Source organism: Oryzias melastigma, linkage group LG23, assembly GCF_002922805.2.
Source record: "Oryzias melastigma strain HK-1 linkage group LG23, ASM292280v2, whole genome shotgun sequence".
In the NCBI taxonomy this organism is placed as follows: Eukaryota; Metazoa; Chordata; class Actinopteri; order Beloniformes; family Adrianichthyidae; genus Oryzias; species Oryzias melastigma.
Genome location: NC_050534.1, coordinates 4,157,885 through 4,177,535, shown reverse-complemented (window position 1 = coordinate 4,177,535; position 19,651 = coordinate 4,157,885). Strand labels below are relative to the sequence as shown.

The window sequence follows — 19,651 nt, the reverse complement described above, 5'->3', positions numbered from 1 at the left end:
CAAATGTCTATGTAAACTGGTCAATCATTAATGTTTAATGTCCAAACATACTTGTACTGATGACGTTTCAGGCTTAAAGATAAGGTTAGTAGCTTCACATTGCCACCTACAGGCCGTCTACGCTACAGCATGCAACCAAAAGCTCCTTTGGGTTAGAATCATTTGTTCACAAAAAAGAAGGCAAGACGTCATTGAATAATAAGATTTTTGATGACTCAATTTGAACATTTAAAGGTTATAACTGTTCAAATGCAAAATGATACATTTTAAATGTCAACGTAATTGGCGACTTTTCAAACAACCAGGTCAAAAATGTTTTCGGATGCAGCACAGATGCAAACTGTTTTTTTTTATTTGTTCTAAACATTTTTTTTTCTGCAAAAGAAACTACATATAAAGGAAGACATCAAACTATTTTTTTACTTGAAACAAATAATTTAGTCTGAATAATTTTGCCCATGTGTACCTCTTTTTTTTCTTCATACAAAAGTCTCTTGAAATAATATTTCATAAACATGAAAAACAAAAAAGAAACATTTTTACACTTATGCGTGAAATAAAGAGATAAACCCCAGGTTTTTTTTTTTTTATTAAAAAAACAGGTTTGTTTTTGTGTTTGCTCCCATTATATGCTTATTTTTTACTAGTGCTGGGCGGATTGATCCAAAATATTGATTGTATCGATCTCAAGTTGGTATCGGATCAATACCAGCCTGCAGATATTGATATTTCCACTATTGTTTGAAACTTTTCTGTATCAACAAAAATGACCCACTTTATTTAAATGCTGAGTTATTTTTGACAAATTACTTTTCACCTGTTTTTATTGTTCTATTTAAAGGTTATAAATTATTTATATTCCACCAGTGTTTGTTTGTCTTTTTTTTAATTGATAAACCTTTTTTTGTTTTTTTGCATCATGATTACTTGTTTCTTTTGGTTTGTAAACTGTTTTGTATTGACTTTTTCACTTTTTATTTAATTAAGTACTTAAAAAAAGGCCCATACTTTGAGGTTCGTGGCACATCCATTGTATTTTAAACAAAATATTGATATTGATATCAGAAATATTACCAGATCGATAGCCAAATCATCAGTATCACCCAGCCCTATTTTCTTCCATCTGTTCAATACATATATATACATATATATATATTGGTCTAAAACTACACTTCCTGTTTTTAAGGGCAAACTTTTATACTTTTAGCTTGAACCTTTTATTGTTTTATTTCTGAATTATATTTTATATCAAAAAACACTTTTTATTAGGTTAATTAAAAAATGTATTATATTTCTACCCAACTTTTTTGTGATGTTGTGGGATTGTTGATATTTGAAATGGACAAATCCCTTAAATAGTGGTGAACTGATGCATTAAGTTTTGTAAATTCATTTAATTATTATTATTATTTTACTTTTTAAAATTGAAACATCAAAATGATACTTTTGTGAGCGGAAAGTGATCAAAATAAAAGCTCTGACCTTAGCAAGCCACCTGCTCAGGTGACGCATGTCAGCAGCACACCTGCCGCTTATTAGCGGCCTTCAGTTCCGGTTTGGCCTTCACGTTGGGAAACAGAATAATTTGAATCACGACAATTAAGGAAATGTAAGATAAAATAATCTTTAACAAATTACTAAACGTGTATTTTAGCGCCTTTGTGGGGCTTGTTTATATGTAGACCTGTTTTGTTTGTTTGTTTACAGGAACTCGTTGGAGTTTTCGTTCGTCTTTTTTATACTGGTACCTCATTCTTTCGGTGGGTAAAAACAATATTGTGAATTTAACGTGAAGCTGTTGCATTTGTTGACCTAAAACGGCAATTTTCTCTCCACAGGGCGCTGCTTTGACATGTCTTTTTCTATATGTTGGATGGGTAAAGATGACGTTCTAGAAAGGTAAGCATACATAGCTTTACTAACCTCTTCCTGTCGGTTTTCGGCCTCGTTAGTATGTCCTTGTTATCTTTTCCTATATGTTCTTTACCTTTTTATTGTGTCAATCGGAGTTGATGTTTGGACAATGAACGCATCACTCCTCTTAATCCTTTTATAGCGTAAATCCGGGATGATATTTGGACCCTGAACGCATCACTCATCTGGCGATGGGCTTTATAAATCCGGCTGATCTTTGGACCTTGAACGCATCACTCCTCTGACTTTTATAGTGTAAATACAAGCTAATGGGTGGAGCTTGAACGCATCACTCCTCTAATGATGAACTTCATAGCGTAAATCCGACTGATCTTTGGACCCTGAACGCATCACACCTGACTTTTATAGAGTAAATCCGAACTGATTGCTGGAGCTTGAACGCACCACTCCTTTGACTTTTTATTGCGTAAATCTGGGCTGATGGTTGAAATTTAAACGCAACACTCCTAATGATGGCCTTCATAACGTAAATCTGGGCCAATGTTTGGACCCCGAACGCATCACTCCTCTAATGATGGCATTCATAACGTAAATCTGGGCCAAAGTTTGGACCCCGAACGCATCACTTCTCTGATCTTTTATAGAGTAAATACGAGTTGATGGTTGAAACTTGAACGCATTACTCATCTAATAATGGCCTTCATAGCGTAAATCCGGCTGAAGTTTGGACTCTGAACGCATCACTCCTCTTACCTTTTATGTAGTAAATCCAGGCTTTTGTTTGGACCCTGAACGCATCACTCCTCTGACCTTTTATGGAGTAATTCCGAACTGATGGCCGGAGCTTGAACGCACCACTCCTCTTACCTTTTATGGAGTAAATCCAGGCTGATGTTTGGACCCTGAACGCATCACTCCCCTCATGATTGACCGTTTTAAACTGCTGTTATCCAAACACTATTATCTCCGTCAGGAATGACTCAGCAGATTCCTAAGTCTGGCTCGTCTCTCACCATAACCTGAAGTAAAACAGAAACTTCTGATTTTGTTTTTCTCTGCAGTGAATTCCGTTCGTTACGATCAAGTCATTATTGCAGTCCAGTATGTGGAAACACTTTGAATTTTGCAAAGTGTTTCCACATACTGGACTGTGGCAAAATGTTCTAGTAATGTTTTTGATGTGGAAACACAACAGTGGGCTGAACTTTATGAAACTAAAATGTGAATGGACTTTAATGTTTACTTGTTTGTACACATATTTAATTTACACTTGATTATCTTACAAGGAATCTGGAAAACTTCACCTGCACTGTTCAGTACCAGATATTTAACTGAGTCACACTCGTTGAAGTTTTGGCAAAAGTCAATCGTATTATTTAGAATGAACCAAAATGGACCATGAATCAGATTGACGTCCACAAATTATATGAATTGTTGCTAAAGCAAATCCTTACATACCTCAGTTCTTGTATATCTGCTGAAGCAGGAGGATCTTACCTCACACAGGATTTATTTTATTTTGAAAGGATCTTGGATGTGCTGTTGGCAACAGTAAAGGAAGTTTATTTGTTTAAAAAAAAAAAAAACTGTCAATTTTTGTAAATATTTAAAAGCTACATGTTATAAACTAATGACTTTATGATCACAAAATGAAGTATATTTTTGTACTCCTGGTTTAAATGGCTCTTTTAGCGTCAGAAGTTACAGATCAGCTCTAAACATTCACTTCACACCACAAAACATAAACTGAAGTCATTGGCTGTCGTCATTCCAGTCGGTTGGTTTCACTAATATAAAATGTAAGACGGATACTTTGACTTCAGTTTACGGGGACGTTTTCCAGACACATTTTTTTGTATCTTTTTCAGACAAAACGCAGACGTGTTTTTCAATGGGACCTCGTTAAAATCCATCATGAAGGCGGGTAAAGTGAGCTCCCTGAAGCTGTTCCCGGTTGTGGAAAACAAGCTGGCCTTCCGGTACGGGGGCTCCACCCTGAGGTGGACTATAACAGTCAGCCCACGTGAGAACAACAAGTGTTTGTCTGATTCTTCTCCTCTCTTAATGCCTTAATAACTTGTTAAATGTCCTCAAGGCACAAAGACCGTCAAAATCACCGGCCGACACAAACCTTCAGAACATCCAACTAATACTACAAAGGTAAGAGTCTGGAAGGGTTTTTTTTATTGTTTTTACTCTGTTGTGATCTGAATTTTCTTTAAGGACTTCCTGGCATTGCTGAGTCCTGCAGAAGTGTTTGCATGTGGAAATGGAACCACATTCTTTCACCAGGATGAAAACTTCTTCCTTGCAGTTGGTAAGAGTCACTTAATAGTCAAAAAATTGAACATAAATGATAAACTTTTATATAAAGGTCCAGAAACCCAGACACAAATAGCAGATGCTGGACTCTGAGGGTGTATTCACACCAGGCCTCTTTAATCTGGATTGAATGCAGATTTTAATAGTAGCTTGTGTGAGATGATCGCTGATTTTCAGCTCTATGAGAAACAGTCATGGAGGTCTGGTGGGATGCACTTGCTGGAATAATTGTCCTCTTATTTGTTGCATATTTCCGGAGCAGTTGTTTCAAAATCCCTTTCACCGTTGAACCGTAGCAATGTGACACCAGTTTATATGTGAATATCCAACCAAATATCAATCAGACACAGTTTTCCCTTCAAGTTTGTCTCAGATTTTACCTCAACTTCCCCTACAGTTTACTAGCGGTGTATGTTGGCAAGAGTTTGGCGTTACAATACATGTCCCGATACGTGATTCCCGATACATATTGCGATAGACTCTACCGAACAATTTTCCACTTTTTGGTACCCATACCAAGAAAAAACTAAATAGTATACGTCTTATAACGACAAAAACTGTGAGGCTAACTGAACATTTTACACAAAATGGTTCTCGTGAGATCTTGTTGTTTTGGTCGCTATGTAGAGTTCATAAATAAAATAATTAAATCTTTTCAGCATTTTCGATCGATACAAGTATCGTTAAACAAAATTTTGCAATATATCGCCACATCGATTTTTAAAATGTATTTATTTATTTCCCTACTCCAGAGGTCCCCAAATTTTTCTTGTGTGGACACAAAGCTGTTTTCGTCTCTGATGTGGGGTCAGTTTGTGGGCTAAATCGCAGGATGCGTCTAAACTCAACTTTTCCAGAAAGCCACACATGACCAGAAATTGGCAAAGACTGGAGAAGAGTGGAATAAAAAGTCACATTCTATGCGGGTCTGGATCGCATGGCCAGACTGGGAAAAAAATTAAATCATTCATCTGTGATGGTGTTCAGGGGGCCAGGCCCAGAGCCAGGCATATGCGAGCTAGGCAGCCGCCTAGGGCACCATCTGCTGGAGGGGACGCTCATTTGCTATGATTTATTTATTTATTTATTTTTGTACAGTTTCACTCACTTATGTGTAAAATGTTAAAAAACGTAATGACTAAAACCATAAAATGACTCAAAAGTTTAACACAATAGTTTTGCCTGGTGCTGCGCCCTCCTTGCCTGACACAGCCGTTGTCAAAGCTAGGTGGAGAGGAGGAGGGCTGCATGGTGTGGTTGCTGTTTCTTTAAAACTTTATGGACGAAAAAGCAGCAAAACAAGCCCTCAGGGACGGCTTTAAGGTCAAAAATGGAAGGAAGAGGAGGAAAAAACTAGGGATGTTCCGATCACGTGTTCAGAAATCGGGCCCGATCTCGTGGTTGATGACTCGATCGAAATCGGACTTTGTCCTCCAATCAGGATCGGATATTTCATTTGTTCTTATTATGATCAGTGCTTTATATTTCAATCATATTATTCTGGATAAATACTCCACTAGAAATCTGTATGTCATGAAAAGATCACAAAATGTTATTCCCGGAAAACGCAGCAGAAAACGGCAGCAGCTCAAGCAGAAGACTGATGTAAACAGTTGAATAAAGCTAGCTAGCCGATCACGGATTCAGACTTCCGGGATCAATAACTCTTTTGAAAACGCTTTAAACTGACAGCAAGTGTCTCTATTGGTTTGTCATAACTCAACCAACAACCTATAAAGGCATTTTAACAGAAAGGGACAGAGTTTTTGTTTCTTTTTAATGTGAAGCTCTTCATGCTGCAGACAGATGGCTAAACAGCAGCTGCTAACTGCTACATGCTAGCACCGTGATGTAACTCCTTAGGACCCCAGCTGTCCTTTGATATGCCTGTTTTATTTATCTGACAGAGAAATAACAGTTAAGAAAATTAACTACTGTGGTAATAAAACCAAAAATGTGATGTCTTAAGAACTTAATAAAGAAGCACATAATCTTAAAAATAAATAAAACTATTAAATTAAAACTAATAATGATATCAGATATTCATGAACACTCAAAAAAATTTATGCTAAAACAAAGTCTTATAATTTATTTTTAAGAATTTTAAATGAGGACAGGAATCACATTTGGTCAAAAAAGTTCAATAGCTCTAAAGATTTTAAAGCTAAAGTCACTAAACTTTCTCACAGGACTAATTATCACTTATATAACAAGAAAATTGTATTTTTTTTTCCTAGTTTATATTTGCTGTATTTTTGCTTGTTTATTCACGGAAGTGTTTTATTTAATTTTTTAATGATAAAAGAACGTTTATGAAATATAAATGAGGGACAACACTAATCTGTTTAATTTATTCATGTTTTAAATGTCTTATAAAAGTATCGGATCTGGACTCGGTATCGGCAGATACACAAAATCAAATGACTCGGAATCGGATCGGGCCCAAAAAAACCTGATCAAGAAATCCCTAGAAAAAAACGTACTCAAAGCAGAGGTTTGTCTGTCTTATTTATAGGAATTTGCTTGGAAATCCCCCCCCCCCCCTCCATTTCAGAAAAAAATACAATTCATTTTTGGTTGGAAAAGAATAATTAACTGGCAGTGTCGTTTTTTTTTTTTAATTTAATTTTTCTATTTTTCTCTCTTTAAACCCTTAACAAAGGGCTGGCCGGGGTAAATGTTGAGGCTGTAGCTTGTTGACCCCTCCCTACACCCCTACAGGTTACAGCAGCTTTTCACATTTACATTGAAGCAAATTGAACCCGAACAGACAAAAAAAACTGTTTTCAAAAGAGTGTTCACATCTGCATGCAGGATAAATTCTGTTCATCAAATCTAGGATTTGTATCAGTGAACCAGGATGGAGGCTAACTGTAAATATGTCTGAAGCTTCAAGCTCCTGCTCTGTTTCTAGGGGTCAAATGTTTCAACAAAGGTCCATTGATCTTCTGCTACAATGTAGTAAGATCCCACGGGACACGGTTCAATGCCTTTTCCACATTCTGGTGGGTGTGTGGTACTGGTCCAAACATCCCAGCTCGGACAAAACCCAGATTTTCAGTTGTCTAGTATAGAACTTACTAGAAAATATAAATATATCCATTTCTTCTCTCAAGTATAATAATGCTAAAAAGCTGTGAAGTTGAACAATTATATCTTAGATGGAATATTCAGCTCTTTCTTCTGACATTTCTGCTCCCTGTAGGACACACGTCACGCTTCCCTCTGAAGCTGGAGGGCAGAAGTCCGACCATGCTGCTGGTGTCCTGGGTGGAGATGGATCCGAGCGTCCTCAACACTCACAGCCTGACTGTGTACCACAGAGAGCTGGGTTCTTATAACGTCTTCACGGAGGAAACCACCGACCGCAACCATCACCGCTTCTCTGCCCTGGAGCCCTGCAGCCACTACCTGGTCTGTGTGGAGCTGGCAGACAGCCACGCCTTCACCTGCCTCTCTGCCATCACCGGTAAAACACACACGCCAGAGGCATTCATGTGGTTACAGTTGACATGAAACGTAAGAGATGTAGAGTCAATCTGATGAGTGGAGTGATGGTTTAGTATCAGAAGTACTGCTTCAAGAATGCTGATGATACAAAGGAGGTCAAGAGAGCTAAAATTAGTTTGTTGGAGGATTTTGGCTCGAAGCTATAGGACAAAAATCATGTGTGCTCCTCTGACTGGAGTTCCTCAGGGATGAGTTCCGAGCCCCTCCTTGTATGAACACAAAACGAATGAGGCGTAGCCTAAATCTTAGATACTTTCTGATGCAATGAGGGCAAATAGAGAAGAACCCTGGAAAAATGGAGGAACCTTCATAAACGAGAGGAACCCAAATGAAAAAGAGGTTTCAGGGAGTTAAAGAAGATTCCTCAAGATTCACCATCCCAATGTTTTTTATTAGTTGTCCTTACCCCATTTAATGCTGATTATCTGTTTCAAGTTTTGACTGTATGAGAGAACTGGGTGAAGTGACTCCTCCCCCTCTGCATTCCAAACAGGGAGTACCTGCTGGCTCCAAGAAGCCAACATCGCATCCACTTCTATGGAGAAATAAACGTCTATTCCTCAGTCATTCTATTAGTCAGACTAACCATTTTAGCTTATTTTTAAATATTTTCTTTAGTCAACTTATTCAATTTTAACCCTTTAACTACACACACAAAAACACCAAAAACTATATTTTTTTATGCTACTTATTGCATTAGTACGGAGCCCCTAAAGGGACATCAAAGTAAAATAATAATAATAATAATAATAATAATTGAAGCAAAAAAAATATGTATTTATTTTTTGCTAAAAATACTTTGGGCTCTGTAAAAAGAAAAAAAAATTAAGTAAAAAATAAAGTCTAAAAATTAAAGTACTAAAAAAATATACATATATGGTTAGTAACTGGTATCAACCAGATAGTAACAGATTTTTTTTTCTAAAAATTGAAATAATAAAAAATGTTTTGGTTACTAATGGATGCGCACTAGTGACTATCTGGTTCACATCAATTACTAACCAGAATTATTATTTTTTTTTAAATTTCAATTTTTGGAGAGAAAAAATTTACTTCTTTTTTTTTTTCTCCAATTTCCCTTTAGGGATCTGTACCTTGAGGAGTAATACACACAGTTTTTGTAAAAACATGTTTTCTAAATGTTTCCCATCGTTTGGTCGAGCAGAAAGTTAAAGGGTTAAACCGGCCAATCAGATTCTTCAACATAGATATCTGGTCTTACATCAAACATTTGAAACATTTTATTGACAGACTTTGTCGCCCATATTCAAGTGGTAGGGGGTGTGGACCTACAACAAGCTTCCTCCTGATTCGTCAGAGTGGTTGCCATAGAAACAATGGCTTAAATTCAACATGGCAGTGTCCACATCACAGAAATAGGGCGACTAAATTGGAGCTGGAAGTAAATGATCTTCTATGGGTGACGTCACACTCACTCGGTCCAGTTCTCAGGTACAGTCAATAGTTCTGTCTGATTCAGATCAATCGTGCTGGTTTAGAAAGAACAATGAAGTCCAGATTACTTACCTTTTTCGTGTCAATATAGATGATCATCCTAACAAACCGTGCGTTGTGGTTTTTCCTGCAGACCCCGATGTCCCTAAAGATTTTGAAGTGACGTCGTGGAACAGCAGCAGCATCTCTTTGTCCTGGGACTGTCCTGTGAACATGAAGTACTCGCTCTTCCTCCTCACCGTCTTCTACCTGAACGGCACAGACCACGTCTGGGATGAGGTCAGCCTGTGGCTCACGGATGACACGTTTGAGTTCTCCCTGTCGGACCTGCAGCCCTGCAGCCGGGTCAAATTCGGCCTGCAGACCGTTTGCCAGGCAGGCCTGGAAACCCGCTACAGCAAGATCCTTCTGAACGACGGGAATTCTGGTGAGTCCTGTCAGATGTGGTTATGGATCCCAAATATTCTTCATGTATTCTGGGGTTGAGCAGCCAGGGACAGACTTACCAATAGGCAAAGGTAGGCGACTGCCTGGGGCCTCCAAGCTGAAAACCTAATAAAAATGTTTAAAATAATTTCCACACCCACTATTATTTAATTGTGTTGATGGAAAAAATTAAAACCACTGAAACAGCTTAAACTGCTCATGTGAATGTCCTCCTGCAGCATCGACAGCAAACTAGCAAGTTATAAAAGACTTTTCAAAGAGAGATGGAAAACAAAAAAATGGTTAGATTAAGCGTGACAACATGAAAAAGGTAAAGAGAAACGAAGAAATGTCTTGCCGCACTTCAGAGTGCAGGAAACAAACCAGGAAGGAAAAACAAAATTATGAGAAAAAAAACTAAAATGCTGTGAGGATAGTCATAAATGATAAAAATTTCAAAATTTCACCAGAATAAAATCGTAAAGTAATGAGACGAAAAACAAATTATATTGGAATAAGGTTGTAAATTTGAGAATAGTCAAATGTATGAGAATATGATTTTAAAATTATGAGAAAAAAAATGCAATTTTACATGAATAAAATTGTAAATTAAGAGAAAAAAGTAAACGTTTGAGAGTAAAATTATGAGGAAAAAATAACATTTAAAATGAGAATTTACTCTCCAAGAACAAAATTGTAAGATTATGAGGAAAAAAAAAATACAATTTTACAATAACAGTAAAATTATGAGGAAAAATGTGCAATTTTACAAGCATAAAATTGCCTTTTTGTTACTTTTGCCTTTTATGGTAAAACCTGACTAAAACTATTAAACCACTGCAGAGGGCCCCATGTTTTTGTCCGCCTGGGGCCCCCAAACCGCTATTTCCGCCACTGTGAGCAGCATTCCAGACAATAAAGATGTTAAAATTCTTGATGAAACTTCTACTGCAACTATAAATATTCTTATGTTTTAAAGGATAAATCTTTTTTTTCAATTTATATTAATGAACATTTACTGACGAGAAAAAACAAACATTTTCCAAGCTGAGAAAACTGTTTTTTGTCTATTATAAATATTAGGGTTGTAACAATTAATCAACCTAATTGATAAATCAATTTATTTTTCCACAATCTAACCTGATCCATCTGTCAGCCACAAATTATATTAATTCAATTGTTAACATGAATTATGCCACTCCTTATAGATATAAAATAAAATGAATCTCCTTTTTCTTCTTTTTTTGTATTCACAAGTTACTGGAATCAAGTAGAACATTTTCCATTTTTTTGTTTTCATTATTTTATTTCATTTCCTTTCCCATTTTTAAATGATCCCATATTCCCTTCATGCTTTTCACATGACCAGAACAAGACTTTCACTCCTTAATTTTCCTATCTGCTGCCAGATGAGATGAAATGTTGAATGAGACATGTGTATGTGTTCCTGTGATCATTTGACCAGGATTAGTTCTATTATAAAATTACTTTATGGGTCTGTATGAAATGGTTAAACTGTCTTTTTTTAAAGTGTTGGGAATTCTGTGAGCATCACTAGAAACATTTGAAGGAATAGTGACAAAGTGTGACGGCTTGATAGGAAAATGTGTTGATCATTTCTTCTGTAACCGTGCAGACGTGTTTGTCTCCTCAGGTCACTCCAACATCGACGCTCTGCTGCAGACATCCTTCGGTCCAGACAACTACACTCTGAGCTGGGAGGTTGGGAACATCTCCTTCATCTCAATGTTCAGAGTTTACCACCAGGGGGAGCTGCAGGGCACCACGCTCCTCACCAGCTACACCGTGGGGGGGCTGCTGCCCTGCCATAAGTACCAAGCCAAGGTGGAGGCGCTGTGTGGAGAGAACGTGCTCATGAACGCCAAAACGGTTGCAGCGCACACAGGTGAGCCGCCTCTGTTCACGATTCGGGCTGAAGGCTCCTCAGGTCTGAAGCAAACATCCCTGATGACGACCTCTGGCCTTTTGATTCAGTTCTATGTACTGCTCTATAAAGTAACTTTAAGTGAGCAACTCAGCAAAAATAGGAGTGGGGATGTTGCTCACAGTGGTCCTCCATGAGCTCAGGGAGCTTAAGTGTATGGATAGACACGAGAAACAGTGAAGGGAACAGTGACCCGGGAATCCTCAGTGGCCGTGATCGCAACGTCTGGTCATTGCCTGGCAGGTCATCGGCCCTCATTGAGTGCCTGTGTACCATACAATTTCTAACAATCGGCTGATCGTCATCCATTTTTGGTACCTTAAGAACTCTCCGATTAGTCAATTATCGCGCTCAGAGTCGGGCATAGGCTAGCTAGGCAGCCGCCTAGGGCACCATCTGTTGGCGGGGCCTCCAAATTGCAATGATTTTTTTTTTTTTCACAGTTTGACACACCACTCACTTTTGTGTAAATGTTAAAATATGTAATAATAACCATAAAATAACTCAAAAGTTTGACATAATCGATAGTTTTGCCTGACACAGCCCCTGTGGAACTGTGGGGGAGGAGGAGGGGCGCGTGGTGTGGTCGCTGCTCCATTGAAACTTAAAGGATGTAAAACCAGCAAAACACCCCCAACGGAACAGGAGATAAAAACGGACTAGAAGCAGAACAACAATCGCGTCTCGGTGGGGGCGCCATGCAACCCAGCTGATCGCGCTGCTGCCTTCCTGCTACTGTGTGACCTCCAAATGTGCCCGGGCTGCCACTGACTGATGTTTAAAATCATCCGGTCGCTGCTCCATTTCAACTTTTTCTAATCTCAGCTGCCGCCGCACAGCTTCTAAAAAATGTGTCCACTGCCGCCCAGTTACACATGTCGCCGCATGGCCGATTTTCGCTGAAAATCTGGCGTTTAGATTACAGTGGCGTTTTAGAATTTGTGGCTGTAGTTTGACTTTAAAGTGAAACTTTTTTCTGATATATGCACACGTATCTTCATAAAAGTGCAGCTTTTGATGCTTGTTTGCGTGTCTCTATGCGCCTGCCTCAGGCCCTCGTGGCGTGTCTGGCCTCAGGTATCGCTCCAACGACTCCACGGTCGTGTGGACGCCCAGCCCGTCGCAGCAGACCGCCGTGGCCTACATTTACGAGCTGTCTCTGGAGAACGGGCCAGTCATCCAGAGAAGTCGGCTGTCCAACACCGAGCTGCCGCTCCCAGGGCTGGAGAAGGGCAAGTCCTACGTCCTGGACGTGTGGGAGGAGTGCGGCGGCCGCTGGGAGTCCGAACCGTCTCACCTGTGCTTCGACGGAGCTAATTCCTCATTTGAGATCAATGTCAGAGCTGCAGAGTTTCCTCAAGATCCAGGTCCGTCTGCGGTGTCGGCACTTTCCTGATCTGAGGGATTTGCATCACTGTTGACCTTGTTGACCTTGCAGAACTAGCATTGGATTATGACCGGATGGGGCTGGTGATGGTCGTGCCGTGGTCTCTGCCCAAAGACCTGAAGGAGGAACTCAGGAATAAACTGGGTCAGATCTTCACTAAGAAGGTGGGAGAAGATTCAGGTTTGGTTCTGCTTTAAGCAAACGAGTAAAACTGCATTCAGAACGGTGTTTTTCAGCAGTCATTTCAAATGTTTCAACCAAGTAAATGGAATCTTATGCGGTCAGTTTAGCATAAAGTGAAAGAAAAACCAGATTGTAAATTTAAGGGGAAAAACAATCTAAATTTGAAAAAAATATATTTTAAGCTTAAAAAAAAAAATTAAAAAGCAAAAAAAAAAACCTGAGTAAAAATAAAAATTTAAACCTAAATCTTTTTGTATTTTCTATTTAGCAAATGAGCTTGAAGCTCCGCCCCCGGGCTAAAATTGAAAACTGAATTGAAACTGAAACTGAAACTGAGAGCTGAAAGTAAAGAGGCAGACATGAAAAGAAAAAGTTGAAAATATAAATGAAATTTTTTTTTAAATTTGGTAACAGTTTTAGGTTTAAGTTTTCCTTTTTTTTTCCAGTTTAAAATTAACTATTTTTTTTCAAATTTTCAATATTTCTTTCAAATTTAGAATTTTAGTCACAAATTTCATTTTTTTTTTTTTTTAATTTACAATCTGGTTTTTCCATTAATTTTAAGCTGATCCTAAATTGCACCTGTTGAACGTTTCTCACCTGGTGTAACTTCAGGAGTACAAAGTTGTTTAACAAACTCGGGGTTAGGTGTTAACACACGTGAGGATGTGATAAATTCATGAAAGGAAAACTTTTTTCCAAAATGGTTTCAAAATCTCCATAGAAACCGTTTTATCTTTTGTCGCAGATCTATCATTTATACAAGAATCAGCAAAAATTGTCGATTTTCCTCCATCTTTTTATTTATTTATTTATTTATTTATTTATTTTTTAAGAAATTATCAAAGTTTTGTAAAATTACATTAGAGTAAAATAAAGGCTGGGCTTGGCAGCTGTATTTAAATGGGGAATAATATTATTTGATCCAAAATGTGACTTGGAAAAAAAAAAGTTGTATTTAAATATATATATATATATATATATATATATATATATATATATATATATATATTGTAAAATGCTGCTAGTGATCCCTGTAGGGGCTGAAATATTCACAGGCACTTACAGAAATGGACACAACTGAAGGTTCAGGCACAACTTTCCACTTTCTTTCCTAAAATGACATTGGTTGAAGAAGTGAAACGGAATGAAAACTAAAGACTAAATGAGCTGGAATAACTGTAAGCAGGGCTGCAGTTCCTAGAATGCATGATCCAATGGGTGCTTTCAATTCTGATTCAGCTTAAAACGTTTTTCATTCTTAATTATGACCAAAGAAGCTACAAAAAGTCCGATTCCAAAACTATTCTGACTCTCTCAATAAAGTTTGAGTTGTGTACTAACCCTCTGAATTATTCCACATAGGTTGGTTGAAAAATCTCTTGAATATGGAGCAATAGTTCATAAATGTAAACCTGAAACCAGCAGTTTGTCTCTTTCTCTGTCTGTGGCCTCAGATGCAGGAGCTGTTGAAGGACTTCTCTCAGCCCGTCCGTGTGGAGCTGGAATCCTTCGAAGCTGCAGATGACCCTCAGACTGAGGTTTGGTTTCAGTCCTTCGACGCGTCCAGAACGGAGAAGGTTCCCCTCCCCGTCAGCGACCAGCTCCACCACATCGAGTCCCTCAAAGATCCCAACATCACGGTGAAGGACGGCGTCGTTTACTGGAATGGTTTGTAATGATCTCATTCTCTGTAATGTGATGGTTCTGGTCAGTCGGGCCTCTGTTGTGGTTCTAACGAGCTGCTGGGTTCACAGCACCAGACTTGTGCGCCTCCTCACAGCATCACCTGTGTCCTCCTCATTCTCTCTGCATCAACACGCTGGGCTCCTTCTCCTGCGTCTGTCAGCACGGTTATCATGATGTGAGCTCTGTGATGACTCCTGCTGCTGCTCTCCGTCCGGTCTGCAAAGGTACGAGACTGCTGTCCTCTCTGTGGCAAATGCAGCAAAGGAAACCTTTATCATCCTTTTTTAATCTTTTTTTTTTTTTTTTGAAGCAGCACTTTCTACACTACTTCTATACCACTGTTTCCTTTTCATAAAATATTATCCAGCTTTGACTTACAAACTCACTTTTAGATCATCGTAATTGAGTTATGGATGTAGTGCTGCCACAAACGATCATTTTAACAGTCGAATAGTCACCAATTATTTTTTCCAATTAGTCAACTAGTCACACATCTTAACCATCATTAACTTTAAGCTAACTAAAAACTAGGCATATTCACACTAGCATTATGTGCGAAATTGCAAGAAGCAGAATTTGGCAGCTGAAGATTCTGAAATTCATAGCTGAAAACGCTGAAGCTGAGGGCCAGCTGAAATATTTTTAGGCTAAATTAGCCTAAAAATTAAAAAAAGCCTAAGTTAGTAAAAAACAGCTAGCATGTAGCCAAAATATTTGCTAAACTTCAAATTAGCCTTAAAAACTGGGGGTAAAAGTAATTTAGCCAAAACAGCTAGTATGTAACTCAAATATTAGCTAAATTCCAAAACGGCCTAAAAGAAAAAGTTCTAAATTAGCCAAAACAACTAGCATGTACCTGAAATATTGGCTAAATCCCTAAACTGCCCCCCCCCCAAAAAAACTAAAAAAAGTTTACCTAAAACAGCTAGTATGTAACTGAAATATTAGCTCAACTGCAACTCAATTAGCTCAAATAACCTAAAAAACCTTAATAAATGCCAAAATAGTCTAAAAAGCTAGCAGAATGGCATTATAACTTTAATCTTTACTACACTCTGACTCCATATAATATAAAGTAACAACTAATCAACTATTAAATTAGTAGTCAACTATCTTAAGTCGATTAGTCGACTAATTGTGGCAGCTCTATGGATGGCCCAAATCATAGCTTAATGATGGCCTCATTATTGAGAGGAAATTCATTTATTTTTCTAGCCATGTGTGCAACAAAAACATCTTGCAGCCCAGGCATGTGAGTGCAGTAAGAAATATCTCTAAACCGTTTCTCTAAAAATGCCCAGCAATTCTAGAAAAGTCTGGATATTTTGTTAGATTTTTATGAAGAAAATTACATTTGAATACAACGGTCCCTCACTGTACACCTGTTCAGTTTTTGTTGTCTCGTTGTTTTGAATTTTTTTAGCTTTTTGTTTTAATTATTATTATTTTACACAGTGCACTGTGTATCAAGATTGGCTGTAGATTTTGTCAGTCTCCTGCGTGCCATGTCTCCTGTACGGCGTGCAACAACTTAAACGGATATGCCCGATATATAATACAAAAAGCCTAAATAAGCGATTTTAAAACACTCTAGAGTTTCTGTGTTCTCAACCCCCCTCTGGGTTCGCCCTGCTGAGCTTTCACCACAGAACTCTTCTGCAAGATCCTCCTCAACACCCAGAACAGACAAAGTAGCCCTGCGTCCTGCTCCCCCTGGGTGTTTAGGAGCGCCTTGCTTCTATTGCTGCGTTTTGCTGGTCGTTTTTTTAATTTCATAATTTTTGTTCTTGTGCACAAAGTATGAGTTACAGATCAGGAATTACGTGTTCACAAATGGAGGTGATACTTATTATTCTCCATATCTGTTTCTCATTTCCGTCCTAATCAGCTGTACGGTGAACTAACGAGTGTTTTTGTGCAGAGGGGGGTCTGTTCAGTCAGTGTCTGGAAAAGGCAATGATGGGCGGGATAGCCAAAGCTTACCTGACCTCTCAGCTCAGCGGAGACCTGCAGGTGAAGCTGAACGACGGCCGCTGCTCAGTGAACGAGACGGAGGAGTTTTTCTTCTTCCACGTCCCACGGAAGTCCTCCCAGTGCGGATCGGAGAAGCAGGTTAGTGGCGAGCACGCGTCTGCTGGCGGTGAGTGGATGGTTTACGGATGTTTACGCCTGGCAGGTGAACAGAACGCACATCACGCTGCAGAACACGCTCGCCATCACTCTGGTGAAGGAGCGGACCATCAGCCGGCGGGACCTGAAGGTCGTCTGGAAGTGCATCTATCCGAGACATTACGTCAGCAACGCCCGCGTGGCGTCTGACACGCTGTGGTGAGCGGCGTCTAATTCACCTGTGAGCATGTCTGTCCGCTGGACCAGAACCGACCGTTTCCTGTTTGCAGGCTGTCCTCCATCTATTTGGTGGAGTTCAACTCGTCTCTTTCTCTGGGTCTGAGCATGACGCTGTTCCAGGACGGCTCGTTCACGCACTCCTACGAAGAAACCGTCAGCTTGGGCTTCGAGGACACCCTGTTCTTCCAGGTTTCACTGCAGACGAACAGCACCTTTGCATCAGATGTGCTCCTGCAGGTGGAGTCCTGCTGGGCCACCGAGAGCCCCGACCCGCAGGACGAGGTCCAGGCTGTGCTTCTGCTGGACAGGTGTTTGGCTTCTCCTCTCACCACGACTGTCTAACCACAAGCAGGACTGACCCGAGTGTGAACGCTTCTGCAGCTGTCCAGCTGACGACACCTTCCTGTGGCTGTCGGTGAACGGACGCTCGCAGACCAGCAGGTTCTCCGTCCAGATGTTCTCCATGCCGAAGAGGGTACCCATTTACTTCCACTGCCTGGCTAACATATGTGGACCGGATGAAGACTGCAGTAAGGTGAGGACGGACGCTGTGTTCTGATGACACACAAACACCATCCCTCAATTATAAATGCATCTGTCAGGCAATGGAGTTATGAACAAAATGTTACTTGTGAGCTCAGGATTTTTTATTTTTTTTGTCCTGGAAAATCTAACATGAAAACCGAGCAAAAGGCGTTCCTTTACTACAAGAACATTTTCAATTATTTTCAATATTTGAAGTTAGAAAACTCTTAAAAACCTTAAAAATATATATTTCTGTAGAAGGTTAACACATTAAGTATTGAGTAGACTCTTATCAGAATATGGCAAACATTTAAACATAGTGACCTTAAACATTTCTGATGGTTTTCCTCCAGCTAAAGGTTTACCTAAAGAGTTTTCTGTTTCTGCTCTTAAGCTGCTTTCATACCAAACCCAATTCGAGTGTCAAGTTTGCTGCTTCTCTTTTGACACGCGTCACATTTTCTGTCTAAAGGTTTGTTCATAAACCTGACGTCTCAAACCCATGTGAGGCATCATTATTTTACTGTTATTAACGGCCCAACGTCATCTTGTGCTCATTTCTAACTTGTATAGAAATATATTTTTATAGAGAGTAAAATATTGAGTTATTTAAGGTTTATGTTGATTTATTCTGGAATAATATTTCAGCCTATTTATAATTATGTTAAAAAGTTACAGTTTTAAAATTGACATTCTGGTAGCTTTTTGGATTGTTTTGGCGTTTACTAAGATTTTTGGGGCTATTTTGGAGTTTAGCTATTATTTCAGCTACATGCTAGCTGTTTTGGCTAACTGGACAGTGAGGTCCAGGCAGTACCTTTTTTTTGGCTAATTTGGCATTTAGCTAATATTTTAGCTAGCTATCAGCTTCAGCGTTTTCAGCTATCAATTTCAGCATCTTCAGTGGCCAAATTTAACGTACAGCATTCACATTAGCATTGTCGCAGGTAATGCTATATTTTTAGTTCATAATTGGTAAAAAGTTACAGTTTTAAAAATGTAGTTTAAGTGTGTTCAATAAATGTTTATCCTGTTCGACCTGCGGCCTACGGTGTGTTTTGGATTTTGGCCCCTTGTGTGATTGAGTTTGACACCCCTGATGAATCTTATCAAACGAGCTAGTTTATTTTTATTTTACAAAGATGTCTAATTACAAACATTAAAATAATTGGAGTGGATTCCCAAGGACTGAGTTTTAAAAAATTCAGTTATTGTTAAAAACAACATTTTCCACCTAAAATGAGTCAATTTTTCTTAAAACCGTATAAAATACATTTTGGATTTTAAGTTTTTTAAGGGCAGTATGTTCAGACACTTCTAAGACTGCCTTCTTTATATATAATTAATATATTTCCTTTATTAGAACTTAGTTTCAGAAACATCTGTGCAAAAACTCAGTTGGTTTGTGCCATCTAATGGAAATTGACCTACATTACAAATGGTTTAATAGCATTTAAACTGCAGAAATTAATAAAGAATCCTGACTTCTTAACCATTTATTCTACAGATGTGTAGAATATCTTTAGACAAAAACAAGTCTTCGTTTTGGAGGTTTCAGATTTTGCAGACTTCTTTTTCTTGTGAAATGTTGTAATGTTCATATATTTATGTTTGAAACAGAGCTGCAGCAGCGAGGTGCGCTCTAGAAGATCGGTGATGACAGAGGCAAGGAAACGAGCCGCTGTCGTCTCTGCAGGACCGCTGCTTGTTAACATGAGGGTGAAGTCTCTGCAGCCGTCTGTCTGTGAGTCCGTGTTCACCCTCACTGTTTAAGAGGACATCTATTTCTGAAAGTGAAATGAACGTTCCTCCTTCTCTCTGCAGGGTCAGAACACATGACCGCCATCTTCGTCGTGGCTGCATCCATCAGTTTTTTGGGATTAACCGTTCTGTCGCTGAGTGCAGCCAAAGCTATCATGACGTACTTTGAACAGCAGCAGCAGTGAGCCGTTTGAATCAAAGATAATAAATTTATTTTAACATTA

The 19,651-nt window shown here is 38.9% G+C and overlaps 2 protein-coding genes across 5 annotated transcripts in view; one reads left to right on the top strand and one right to left on the bottom strand.

Moving 5' to 3' along the window:
* LOC112139820 (cAMP-regulated D2 protein) overlaps nt 1-2,931 on the bottom strand; it is a 19,707-nt gene extending 16,776 nt beyond the window's left edge. The window contains exon 1 of one of the 4 annotated variants that reach the window (XM_024262658.2): nt 2,629-2,931. The gene's annotated coding sequence lies outside the window, so the exon portion shown is untranslated. Of the gene's footprint in view, nt 1-1,482; nt 1,587-1,923; nt 2,589-2,628 lie in introns of those variants that run through there. The other 3 variants (XM_036210233.1, XM_024262657.2, XM_024262656.2) reach the window with 3 other exon arrangements.
* Nucleotides 1,465-19,651, top strand: LOC112139819. The gene is made up of 19 exons (XM_024262655.2): nt 1,465-1,609; nt 1,708-1,760; nt 1,839-1,899; nt 3,744-3,898; nt 3,971-4,035; nt 4,099-4,192; nt 7,403-7,666; nt 9,296-9,589; nt 11,243-11,494; nt 12,586-12,900; nt 12,972-13,084; nt 14,561-14,774; nt 14,861-15,016; nt 16,714-16,904; nt 16,969-17,120; nt 17,192-17,449; nt 17,523-17,676; nt 19,287-19,410; nt 19,491-19,651. Coding segments are annotated over exons 1-19 (3,039 nt in total). The 5' UTR covers nt 1,465-1,607; the 3' UTR covers nt 19,613-19,651.

Bases quoted from the DNA above. Each gene is read 5' to 3' on its own strand.
- LOC112139819 (XM_024262655.2), top strand. The intron at 9,590-11,242 runs GTGAGTCCTGTC...TTGTCTCCTCAG, and splicing joins TCTGAACGACGGGAATTCTG to GTCACTCCAACATCGACGCT. The intron at 15,017-16,713 runs GTACGAGACTGC...GTTTTTGTGCAG, and splicing joins TCTCCGTCCGGTCTGCAAAG to AGGGGGGTCTGTTCAGTCAG.